Genomic DNA, 12,424 nt, shown 5'->3' on the forward strand with positions numbered 1-12,424 from the left:
CCTTGAGCTGCTCTCATCAGAAAACTTCTCTGTTTGGCTTCCCTTATTCCTGAAGAAAGGGGGGACTCCATAAAAATAAAATGCACTCACCTGGGAAATGTAATATTTCCTCTTTAGCTCTGACACAGAAAGTGACCTCTGAATATTTCTTGCTTCAAAATGACTGTGTAAAAAGAGACCATCCCTCAACTCTTTTCAGAATTGTAAGCTCTGAACTGAAAAGAGTCCATTGGTAAAGGACGACGCTGATTTTTAGTGGGAATGTTAAAAGAAAAACGTTTACAGTAGCGGCCACGTGTGCAGAGTTGAGTTTCAGAAACCAGGGGCTCCAATCGTCAATTTGTATCTAAACAACTGAAAGTCTGAAAATATTGAATATTATAAACATAAAGGCGAAGAAAATGTGCCTCAGCACAAAGAACTGCACCCTGCAATCTGAAAGCCAAGGAAGACAGATCCCACTATAGGGCATTGTGCCCATCCCCAGTACATGCACATAAAGCCTTTGTTCAGGATTTTTAGTCCTGCACTCCTGCTCAGAGGTGTTAATGCTTCTGGGCACTTTCCAACATCCAGCACAACAGTCAAAAACAGCACTGAAACTTTCAAGCACATGTAGGCATACAGGGAGTCTTTTAAAATGTCCTGCTGGGTGCTGGATGCAAGGCAGGTGGCAGGCCAGAAAAAGCTGAGTGCCAAACAAAATACCTAAGAATGTTCAGTTTAATAAAGCAATCTTGACTCCATTTTCATTGACACTGCAGTAACAAATGTCTGTTCACTTTACTGCAAAGCAAGCTGAAAATCTTTTACGGAAGTTACTTGAGGAAGATTTGAGATTAGCACCTTTCTTGATAATATAAAATATTAAGGTCTTTACCATCTAGAAGAGACAGAGAAGTGAAAAGTTTGTGGGTTTTATTTCACTGCAGAGTGTCAATTTTGAAGCCCACATACAGTTTGACTCGAACAGAAGTACCTAACGCTGTTACAGGCCATGAAAAATGTTGCTTTACCAGCTAGACAAATTCACTCTACAATGAACTCTGCTTCCCTACTCCTGACATAGCCAGTTCAATAAGCATTACAGGTGATTAAGACTTTGTAAGAGTAAGCTTGTCATCCCATAAATCATAGTACCATAGAACTGTCAGGGTTGGAAGGGACCTCAGAGATCATCCAGGTCCATCCTCTCAGTAGTATACCTATAGGGATATTTGCTGTTCCCCTGGATCTCCCTGGCTGGATTGAATTCTAACTGAGCTTTAGCTTTTCTAACCAGGGCTCTTGGGGCTCAGGCAGCTTCCTTACATGCCCCCATTCCAGCTGTCCTCTCTTCCACTCCTTGTAGAGTTTCTTTTTGTGTGCCAGGGTGTCCAGGAGCTCCTTGCTCATCCAGGCAGGCCTCCCAGCATTCTTTCCTGCTTTCCTCTTTGTGGATATACTTTGCTCCTGGGCATGGAGAAAGTGATCCTTGAACACTGCCCAGCTGCCCTGGGGCCCCTCTTCCCTCTAGGGCTTTGTCCCACCATACTTTGACCAGCAGATCCCTGGAGCAATCAAAGTCTGCATGCCTAAAGTCTGGGTTTGTAAGCTTGGAATATGCCCTCTTAGTTGCCCTGAGGATCTTGAATTCTATTGCTCCATGGTCACTGCAACCAAGGTTATGCCTGATCTTCACACTGGTCACCAGCCCTTCCCTATTGGTGACAATAAGGTCCAGGGAATTCTGCCACCACATCTGAAGTAAATCAATCACTGCTCATTACCCCACTACCACTGAAAGTACACAATAAAAAATCAATACCTGCTGCCTGAGTTGTACCTGCTCCAAAACAGGAAGAAATAAAGGGCTTTATTGTGTAAAAAGTTCCAAGTTCTAAAAGACGAGCATTTCAGAGGGACTTACTGCAGCTGCTTTCGTCGCTTCCATCAATACAGTCCACAGCCCCATCACACTTTGCATTTTGTTTCCTAATGCAAATGTTATTCCTGCACTTAAATGTGTAGTTGGTGCAAGGAATACCTGAAATAGTTGTGGAGAGAAAATAAATATATACTGTTAGCTCAGCTTGACACATGAAGACGTGTCAGCACAGATAAAAGATTGGACAGGACATGATGAGATGGCTTAAACCAGTCTCTAAGTAATATAAATTACGTAAGTAGAACTGGCTGACTTTGAACAAACATTTCCTCTCATCCTTTCCTGTAATGCTAATGAACATGGATATCGTAGCAAAAGCTTAGCTGCAGAGCAAATGTTAGTCTAGGAAGAGAAAATATACTGAGCAGTCTGAAAAGCTCTCCTCTGTGTTTCAGCATTAAATATGATATGAAAGATTGTGATTGAAAGCAGTCTTACTAATTGTATTCAGTTGAACTGCAACCCCCAGCCTTGGCATTTTTCTGTTTCCCCAGGGCTCACAATGAATGAAGCAACTCAAACTCAGTAGCATGAAGCCATTTACACAAACTGTCTCCTCAAGCAGATCAAAACCCATAGCTTTTCTTAAAAAAGTTACTTGCAGTACTTCCCAGTTGTGTTTCCTCTCATGTGCAATGGTGTCCATTTACTCTAAAAAGTTAAAGAAATGTCTGATGCAAACATTTCATACACTTAGTGCTAAATGTATAGCTTCCATAGCATTTTAAACACATTAACTTTACAACCATGGAAACTACTCCAGATGGTAACACCGAGCCAGAAAATAATTTTCCCAGATTATGCTTTAAAGAGATAAAATCAAGCTTTAAATGTCTAGATCCCTATCCTGCACCCAGAGTACTTAATTCTTCTGCCAGTGATTTGCTGAAACGTATGTTCATGAGCTCACTAAAAAGAACCAGTTTAGAAATCGGCAATGACTTGTTTGTAAACGTGTCAGACAACTGAACAGAATTATGTAGCCTGAGTTAGACTTGAGAGTGCCTCTTTGAATAGTGACTGTTTGAATATGGCACCCAGTATTCATGTGTAGTGGGTTGAGAGGGAAGGCATAGCATTCCCTCCCCCACAAAGAGGAAAAAAAACCCACAGCTAACTCAGTCAGAGAAGCAAAAGGGATGCTATATTTACAAGCAATGTGAAAATGCAGGTTATTTATACACAATATATATACAGTATTTACAATATATATATACAGAAATATACAGCAAAGAAAAACACAGGAACAAAATTCCCTCCTCCGAACAGAGGAGGGCTCCCCCCCTGTACCCTGCTCTCCCCCCTACCTCCCTTTTTTCCCAAAAACGGTTAGAGAGAAAAAGGCAGTTAGTAAGGAAGAATGGTTTTAGTAGGCCTCATGTGAATTAGTGCAGGATTAGTGCTTATCTTATCCAAAGTCGCTCTGGCTAGGTGCCCAGAAGCAGGCAAGCTGGAAAGGGAGAAGGAAAGGAATGAACTGAGAAAAAAATTCCAACTGCACTAAAACTTAAAGCTGCGTTCTACCAGCCTACCAATGAAATTTGTTTAGACCTGTCCTTGTTTACAAAGTATCCAGCCAGAGTGTCCCAGCACTGTCCCTTTCTTAAAGGCACAGCCTCAAATGGTCACATCATTTCAGGACTGAACAGGTTTTAGAGAGGAGGAAAAAAATATGAAGATAGTATCCTTACTGTGGGTGCAGTTCTGTTCATCTTTTCCATTCTCACAGTCATTTACTCCATTGCAGGCAAGCAGGTTATCCTGCATTGTGAAGCTGGAATTGCAGTTCCACTCAGGGACAACTTTAAAAACACATGTCAAATCAGCTACAGAAGCATACTTGTAATGCTAACGCTATCCTTCTTACTATGCCCAGGTACTGCTTTCATACTTTCACTACACAGTGTAAGGATAAATATGAGTGCCACATTGTGCACAGAGAAAATAAAGCACAGTTCAGTGACCTGTCCCAAGAGGAGTGGCCCAGGATCTCACTCACTTTCACCATGGACACTTATCACTCTCATCTACTCTGTGCATTCCAATTTGTCATTCACCCACAAAAAAAACCCCAGCAAAACAATGAACCGAAGACCCCTCCCCCCCCCAAATAAAACACAACCACTCCCAAAAAAAGAACCAACTAAACAAAAACCTAACCCCCAAATTCATAACAATAGAAGAGATTTTATAATTACTAAGAGCTGGCACCTGAGGAAAAATGAAAAGAATATCCTATTGTTCCTGGTTTTGCACTCATAGCTTACTGTCTCCTGCTTTTCAGTTTCATATGTTCTTCATTCTTAGCTTTGTCCTGGCTAATCAACTGTAAATTAAGCACTCCTGAGACTGACTGATAATCTCTATCTGTACATACTTAGAGAGCTGGAAACATCTTTCCTCTCCTGCCTTAAAAAATTCACCTTCTTTCTGCTGCTTCCTAGGACTAGAGAGCACCTTCATTGGATTTTCTAGTTAAGATCTCTAGCAAGTGAATACGAACCACAAAAGAGCTCATCACTTTCATCGAAGCAGTGGTTAATCCCGTCACAGCGTTGCGTTTGCGGAATGCATAGCCCGGTAGAACATTTGAAATGCCCAGGAGGACATGCTGGAGGTAAAACAAAACAAAACAAAACATAACAAAACAAAAAACCCAAACAAAACAAAAACCAAAATACACCAACAGTTTCAAAGTTTTCTTTGGCGAAATACTGACAGCTCATTTCAATCTATGGTAAACAAGATGTTCCAAGGAATGATAAAGCTGAGACCTTATTGTGGCCGTCCAGGATCTGAAGGGGGCTCCAAGAAAGCTGGGGAGGGACTTTTGAGGCTGTCAGGGAGTGATAGGACTGGGGGAGATGGAGCAAAATTAGAAATGGGGAGATTCAGATTGGATGTTAGGAAGAAGTTGTTCCCCATGAGGGTGGTGAAAGACTGGCACAGGTTGCCCAGGGAGGTGGTGGAAGCCTCATCCCTGGAGGTTTTGAAGGCCAGGCTGGATGTGGCTGTGAGCAACCTGCTGTGGTGAGAGGTGTCGCTGCCCATGGCAGGGGGGTTGGAAGTAGATGATCCTTGAGTTCCTTTCCAACCCTGACAATTCTATGATGCTATGACCTAAATTTAATAGTGTGTATGCACTGTCAGCACTTCAGTTGAGTTCAGAAATTTAATAGTGTGTATGCACTGTCAGCACTTCAGTTGAGTTCAGTTCCCCCCCCCCCCCCCCCATTTTCTAAATTGCAGTTTTCAACAGCTCTGAAATTCCACTACAGCTGTTTCTCAAATACGTACTGCAGTCTGTGTGCTAGGACTGAACCAATTCAGCCAGTGTTTCATGGTGCAACACAAAACATCTTCATTTAAAGCCCATTCTCACTTTTAATAACCAATATCTGCAGCATGTTGCAAGTTCAAGTAATACTCTCTTCTGAGGTGAGCTATGTGCTTACCTTTTAAAGTAAAATAATGATGTTACCACCTTTTTACATATTCCACATATATGCAATGCATAAATTTGCTCTAATGTGACAAGTGACTATAAGTGCTACCCTTTCCTTCACTACAACAACATAGTTATATAAGATTAGCACAAGGGAGATGTATCAGTAAATTCTCTGTTTCAGCCTTTGAAAAACTTGGTAGACTGTTTTATCAACTTTTGGAAATGATTTTCAGCTCATATTTCTATCTGCACAGGAAGCATTTCAACTGATGAAAACACTGCAATAAACAGTTGGCTGTATTTGGTACTCCCTCTTCATTACCTGGAAGTCTTTGCAGTAATAAAAACATTTCAAACAAAACCTTGGGGAAGAAAACAAACAGGAATATCAGACTTCAGTTTACTGCACCATAGCTCCAGCTGGTCAGGAAGCTTCAAGGATTGTGGAGAAGACAGTAGACTGTGTACATACATACAAGCTGCGCCAGGGGAGGTTTAGACTTGAGGTGAGGAGAAAGTTCTTCACCGAGCGAGTCGTTCGTCATTGGAATGTGCTGCCCAGGGAGATGGTGGAGTCACCGTTCCTGGAGGTGTTCAAGAGGGGATTGGATGTGGCACTTGGTGCCATGCTCTAGTTATGAGGTCTGTGGTGACAGGTTGGACTTGATGAGCCTCAAGGTCTCTTCCAACCTTAGTTATACTGTGATACTGTGATACTGTGATACATGCGAACCTTAGCTGCACAGCCTGGATGAGCTAAATAAGGCTCTTTGTTAGTCATCTGCCTTAGTAAGATTAGAAAGTAAACTAAAAAAATCCAAAAAGAGAATTTCCTGCACATACCTAAGTTCTACAAGACCTGAAAAATGCTGCTCTCCAGATCTGAAAAGCAAAGATGTGTTGAAAAAGAGAAAATCCGGCTTACGCTGGTTGATGTTATAGCTGCCGTACTCCATCAAAAGTGGCTTCTCTGAGACAACTGAACTGCACTGAAGCTCGATGTTGACAGCAGAACTTGCAATGTGGAAGACTGTTTGGTGATCGACATAGTAACCGCAGTACCTAAAAGTGTTCAATGGAGCTCTAAAGCAGCTTTTGCATAAAAATTGCCCTGCATACAATTTAAATGTCAGCATCACTCAAATTCAGCAATATAGTCAGCTGCCACACTTTAATTAAGAACCAAAGCATCAGTACCCAAATTCCCCAGAACCCTGGTCATAATCTTTCATGACTACACACAAGAAAGTTTAGAGGAACAGAGATGTAGTGAAGAAATTTAAAGACAAACATGCTACTTTTGTGACCACTTCTGATATTTGTTTTCAAAAGACCTGAAGTTTTGGGAAGACATAAGTTTGGTGGAAGGGGAAGTGTCAGCACAGTGGAGAGCTAATTTAACTGCTCTGACTTTGAGAAGGGCGCACAAAAGCATTGGGATAAAATTGACCCAACTCCTCTGGAGGCAGAGGAGAACAGATTTGGGGAAACAGAAAATACTTGTCAGTAGTAACTCAGCCTTCACCCACCATAAACATCCTGGAATTTTACCCCTGAATGTCACATCTTCAAACAACTACTCTGGGTTGAGTGCACGTCTGCTTTAAGCTGTCATTTTGGCAAAAGCCTTCCTTGGACTTCTGACTGGGTACCACTTAATTCAGAGAAAGCTAACTGCTGCCTGGTGCCAGCAAATCAATCCTCTTTTTCCTTTTTCTGTTGCCCGTTTCATCAAAGATGCTGCAACTGACACTGGGATGCTACTCCAGATGGAAAGAAAAAAATCTTTAACTGAGAAAGGCTGCTGGATTATGCAGAGACGTCAGTTTTAAATGTAGAATCACACAGAGACAGATTTGAATACAGTAAACTTGTGACAATACAGTTTGTTCCAGAGTTAGAAATAAAAGCCCCCTCCTCTAGTCCACTACAACACCCTGGAAATGCAACACTTTTGAGAAAAGCACCTGTCTTGAAGACTTCTGTAAAGAGAAGTACTCATTAGTCTAAACAGATTTAAGGGCCAAAGCAGCTGTACTGATTCTTATAACACTTGGCACACACAATTGCTTGACATCAGTGCAAGCTCACACTCTGCAGCTCCAATGAACTTAAAGAACACAAAAATGGACTATTGCATTGCTAAATGATGTCATGGATGATTATCCACACCAGGCACTGCACCAGGACTGCTGTTCATGACAATGAATGCAAAAATATTGGTCAGTGGTTTGCGTGTTGATTTGGTGACCTGTACACCCCACTGAGGTATGTCACAGGAAATGGCCATACTCATTTGTATGTTTCCATATGCGCTTTGTTTCATCCTATGACAATGAAACATCCTTGTAATAGACACAGGACATTCTGGTCCAGCAATGTGAAAAATAAATGAAGAAAACAGATGCAAAGAAAGAGTTAACTTTATATCTTTTTGCTATAGCAAAGTTAAAAAAAAATAGCCTGGTAGGCTCTAACTGCAGGCTTCCTGCTGCAGGAAGTCCTATTCTCTGTCATTAGTTTGTGTGTCATCAGTGCTGCAAATCTGTAACAGCCTGACAGTTAGCCCACAGACAGTTTCTACATTTCTCCTCCTCTCAATCATTTAGACAGCTTCCTTCCAATAAACCTTGGCAACATTTAAAACAAGTAAAATAAAATAACAATACAATTAAATATGTTTTTTAAGTGCAGGTTACATTGACCATTTCTCAGTCAATAGGAAAACTTCATGTCACCAGAAGCAGAGAAAGCCCCTGCCCATCTGCAGAAGAGCTGAGATAGATACATGAGGGAAACTCTTTCCTGTACAGAAAGATACAGGACATATATCTGTGGGAATCATAATACAAAACATAAAACACACTGGTGTTTTACTAGCCATTTGTCCATGCCCAGGGCAGACCACTCACCACTTGTAACTGGGTCATTGCTACAGTGAGAAACTAACAAAAAGGATCCTGTCCCATATAATGAAGCAGCAAGTAGGATAGCTTTTCAGGAGTGGTGTTCTCTGCAAGCTGTATCAGAGAAAATGGGATGTTGCAGCAACGGCATTAAGAAATTAAACTGGCAATCCATAAATCTTCTATTGCAAATAATCTCATTGTAATAGCTTTCACTGAGAAGTTGATCACGTTTGGTATCCTCATGACTGAATCGAGCTACACTTGTTCAATGATCCCAGAAAACTTGGAACTATTTTAAAGTCCACAGGACAGCCCTCCTTTATCCATCTCTTACCACTTATTTCTCTTGAGAGAGTACCAAAAGTTCTTGTCTTCATCTTTATGCTACTTTTCAATAGGTTATGTTTTTATACGTATATATATCTTCAGTCAAGAGAAGGAGTGGTGGTGTGGGTTTGCTTGCACCCCAACTAATTGGAAATTTGCCCCCTTTGCTCCCTGGAGTAAAGTTACCATGCTTTGCTCAGAATCTCAGGAGTAAAATATAGGCTAAATATAGAAAGTATAATGCAATAAACATGTACAAGGTATATTGACATATATTTTACAGCTCAACAATAGCACAGAACCACCACCCCTGGACAATGAGCCAGGGAGCTGTATAACAGTCAGCCTGCTATCTCTCCCTCTCCCTCCCCCCTGTACCTTACACAGCTAAAACTAGAAGGCAGTTCAGCTGGCATGCAAGTTCAGAGATGAAGCAGCCAGAAGCAAAGGCAGAGCAGCCCAGGGAGAAAAGAGAAAACAAGTTTTGTGCTACAAAATATAAGATATTCAGAAGGCCCATCAAATGAGATGCATTTATCTTTTATTATTCTGTGTCCAATCCCTAAAACTGTTTATCCTGACAGTCGCATTCCCTGGAGAAATCAGACATACACTTAAAAGAGTAGCAAGTGGTAAGAGATACCAGTGAAGTATCTCTTTGTGGAAATTCTGAGTGAGCTGCAGCAGTGACAGTAATGTCTGTTTTGGTAATGTTAAAGAACCCATGCAGAAGTACTTACATGTGTTCATTAATTTTCCACCATCCTCGCTCACAGCCTTTAATATTCTTCTCACTGATTGCATAGTTATGAAACTTCAAAGCTATACCAAGGCTCTTCTGCGGAGTCTATTGTAAGCAAGAAAGAGAGTTAAAGCAGGCTGCAAGCTTTCTCCCCCTCTGTCTATCAGTCACACACACACCTTTTGTCTTCAAAAAGCCACTGGCCGTATAAAGCATCTTTCGTATCAAAACCAAAGCATTCAAAGACATCCAAATTGACTTGTGCAGGGTCACACAGCCCCAGCAGATTGTTAGTAAGGTACTGCAATGAATAACTGTCACCTTTGTAATTCTAGGAGTTATTTCTACCACAATGTTGCAGTCTTCTGCTAACACCTGCTCAGCCAAGCATTCTTTAGCATTTAACAACCAATTTTGAAGCCTGGCACTATCACGACGGTTAATAATTAATTAGAACTTCCATTGTTAAAAGGACAACAGTTTATTTAGAACACAAGGCAATGTTCCTTTAAAAACAAGAGCAGGTTTAGCACAGGAATCCAGGAATGGAGAGTCTTTCAGAAAACATCATTTGGGAGATGAAGGAAGATTCAGCATTGAATGACTGGGAAGTTACACTATTTTGAGATATAAGTCTCGGGGGTTACACTTACTAACAATAATAATAATAATAATAATAATAATAATAATAATAATAATAATAATAATAATAATAATAATAATAATAATAATAATAATAATAATAATAATAATAATAATAATAATAAAAAAAAACAAGGTTGGAAGAGACCTTCAAGATCATTGTGTCCAACCCATCAACCAATCCAGCCCACCTAAACAACTAAACCATGGCACCAAGCACCCCATCATGTCTCTTCCTGAACACCTCCAATGATGGTGACTCCACCACCTCCCTGGGCAGCACATTCCAATGGGCAATCACTCTCTCTGTGTAGAACTTCTTCCTAACATCCAACCTAAACCTCCCCTGGTGCAGCCTGAGACTGTGTCCTCTTGTTCTGGTGCTGGCTGCCTGGGAGAAGAGACCAACCTCTTCCTGGCTACAACCTCCCTTCAGGTAGTTGTAGACAGCAACAAGGTCACCCCTGAGCCTCCTTTTCTCCAGGCTAAGCAACCCCAGCTCCCTCAGCCTCTCCTCACAGGGCTGTGTTCCAAACCCCTCACCAACTTTGTTGCCCTTCTCTGGACTCGTTCCAGCAAGTCAACCTCCTTCCTAAATTGAGGGGCCCAGAACTGGACACAGTAATTGAGGTGTGGCCTAACCAGTGCAGTGTACAGGGGCAGAATGACCTCCCTGTTCCTGCTGGCCACACAGTTGCTGATGCAGGCCAGGATGCCATTGGCCTTCTTGGCTGCCTGGGCATACTGCAGGCTCATGTTCAGCCTACCATCGACCAGCACCCCCAGGTCCCTCTCCACCTGGCCGCTCTCCAGCCACTCTGACTCCAGCTCTGTAGCACTGCATGGGGTTGCTGTGGCCAATGTGCAGCACCTGGCACTTGGATATGTTCAATCTCATGCCCTTGGACTCTGCCCATCTGTCCAGCCTGTCCAGGTCCCTCTGCAGAGCCTCTCTACCCTCCAGCAGATCAACTGCTGCCCCCAGTTTGGTGTTGTCCACAAATATACTGCTGATGGACTCAATGCCCTCATCCAGATCATCAATAAAGATGTTAGAGAGCACAGGGCCCAGCACTGATCCTTGGGGCACACCACTAGTGAGTGGCTGCCAGCTGGATGTGGCACCATTCACCGCCACTCTCTGGGCTCGGCCCTCCAGCCAGTTCCTAACCCAATGCAGTGTGCTCCCGTCCAAGCCATGGGCTGGCAGCTTGGCCAGGAGTTTGCTATGGGGGACGGTGTCAAAGGCCTTGCTGAGGTCCAGCTAGACTACATCCACAGCCTCCCCACATCCACCAGGCGGGTCACCTGCTCATAGAAGGAGATCAGGTTGGTCAGGAAGGACTTGCCCTTCCTAAATCCATGCTGGCTGCGCCTGATCCTTTGGCCATCCTGTAAGTGCTGTGTGATTGCACTCAGGATGACCTGTTCCATGATCTTGCCTGGCACTGAGGTCAGGCTGACAGGCCTATAATTCCCTGGCTCATACAGCCATCCCTGCTTGTGGATGGGCACCATGTTGGACAGCTGCCAGTCTTCTGGGACCTCTCCAGTGAACCAGGACTTTTGAAAAATGATGGAGAGTGGCTTGGCCAGCTCATCTGCCAGCTCTCTAAGCACCCAAGGATGGATCCCATCTGGTCCCATGGACTTATGGGATCCAAGCGGCTGAGGAGAGCTCCAACTACCTGCTCCTGGAACATAGGGAAACTACGCTGCTCCCTGGCTCCTTCTGCCAGCTCTGCAGGCCAGCTGTCTGGAAGACATTCTGTCCTGCTAGTAAAAATTGAGGCAAAGAAGGTGTTAAGTACCTCTGCCTTTTCCTCATCCTTTGATACAACGTTTCCCTCCATCTCCACCAAGGAGTGGAGGTTGTCCTTGCCCTTCCTCTTGCTATTAATGTATTTATAGAAAGACATTTTGTTGTCCTTCACAGCAGAGGCCAGGAACTTTTCCCTCAGAAGTCCAGGGTGAATTGAAGACCTGAAGTTTAGCACAAAAGTAGTGGCTTAGCTGTCTATGGGAGGAAAAGGCGTGTGTAATCACAAAGATGGTTAAACAGTGGACTACATCATATCCATTGCCATGTTCTTTATAGAGAAAAACGCTGAAAGGAAACCATGAGTCAAAGATGATATCTTAGCAGCATTGATAGGAAAACAATAAAGTCATCAGAAAATGCAGGACAAAATTATTGTAACCCAACATGAACTTTTTGATATTTGCTTTCAAAAGAGTACCTGCAAACATGTAAAAAAGCATACCAGTAAAAATAATAATAAACTAAAAACCATTATATGGGAATGTGCTGATAGGATAGACCCTCTTAGAAGGCAACAATTCAATTTGTTAAGCATAACAAAACAGACTGAAGAGAGCTATTACACAAATTGCAGCAATAAGTACAAGTCTTTTGTACATTCTTTTTC

At 42.5% G+C, this 12,424-nt stretch overlaps 1 protein-coding gene across 1 annotated transcript in view; it reads right to left on the reverse strand.

Moving 5' to 3' along the window:
- TMPRSS7 (transmembrane serine protease 7) overlaps positions 1-12,424 on the reverse strand; it is a 49,967-nt gene that overhangs the window by 11,170 nt on the left and 26,373 nt on the right. Inside the window, exons 10-14 of the mRNA XM_068166042.1 lie at positions 9,352-9,458; positions 6,301-6,437; positions 4,431-4,538; positions 3,619-3,729; positions 1,910-2,026 (exon numbers count right to left, since the gene is read on the reverse strand). Coding sequence (XP_068022143.1) covers positions 1,910-2,026; positions 3,619-3,729; positions 4,431-4,538; positions 6,301-6,437; positions 9,352-9,458 — 580 coding nt within the window. The remainder of the gene's footprint in view (positions 1-1,909; positions 2,027-3,618; positions 3,730-4,430; positions 4,539-6,300; positions 6,438-9,351; positions 9,459-12,424) is intronic.

The sequence above is a fragment of the Melanerpes formicivorus genome, unplaced genomic scaffold (genome assembly GCF_026170545.1).
Source record: "Melanerpes formicivorus ecotype bairdi unplaced genomic scaffold, bMelFor1.0.p_v2 SCAF_96, whole genome shotgun sequence".
NCBI classification, from domain to species: Eukaryota; Metazoa; Chordata; class Aves; order Piciformes; family Picidae; genus Melanerpes; species Melanerpes formicivorus.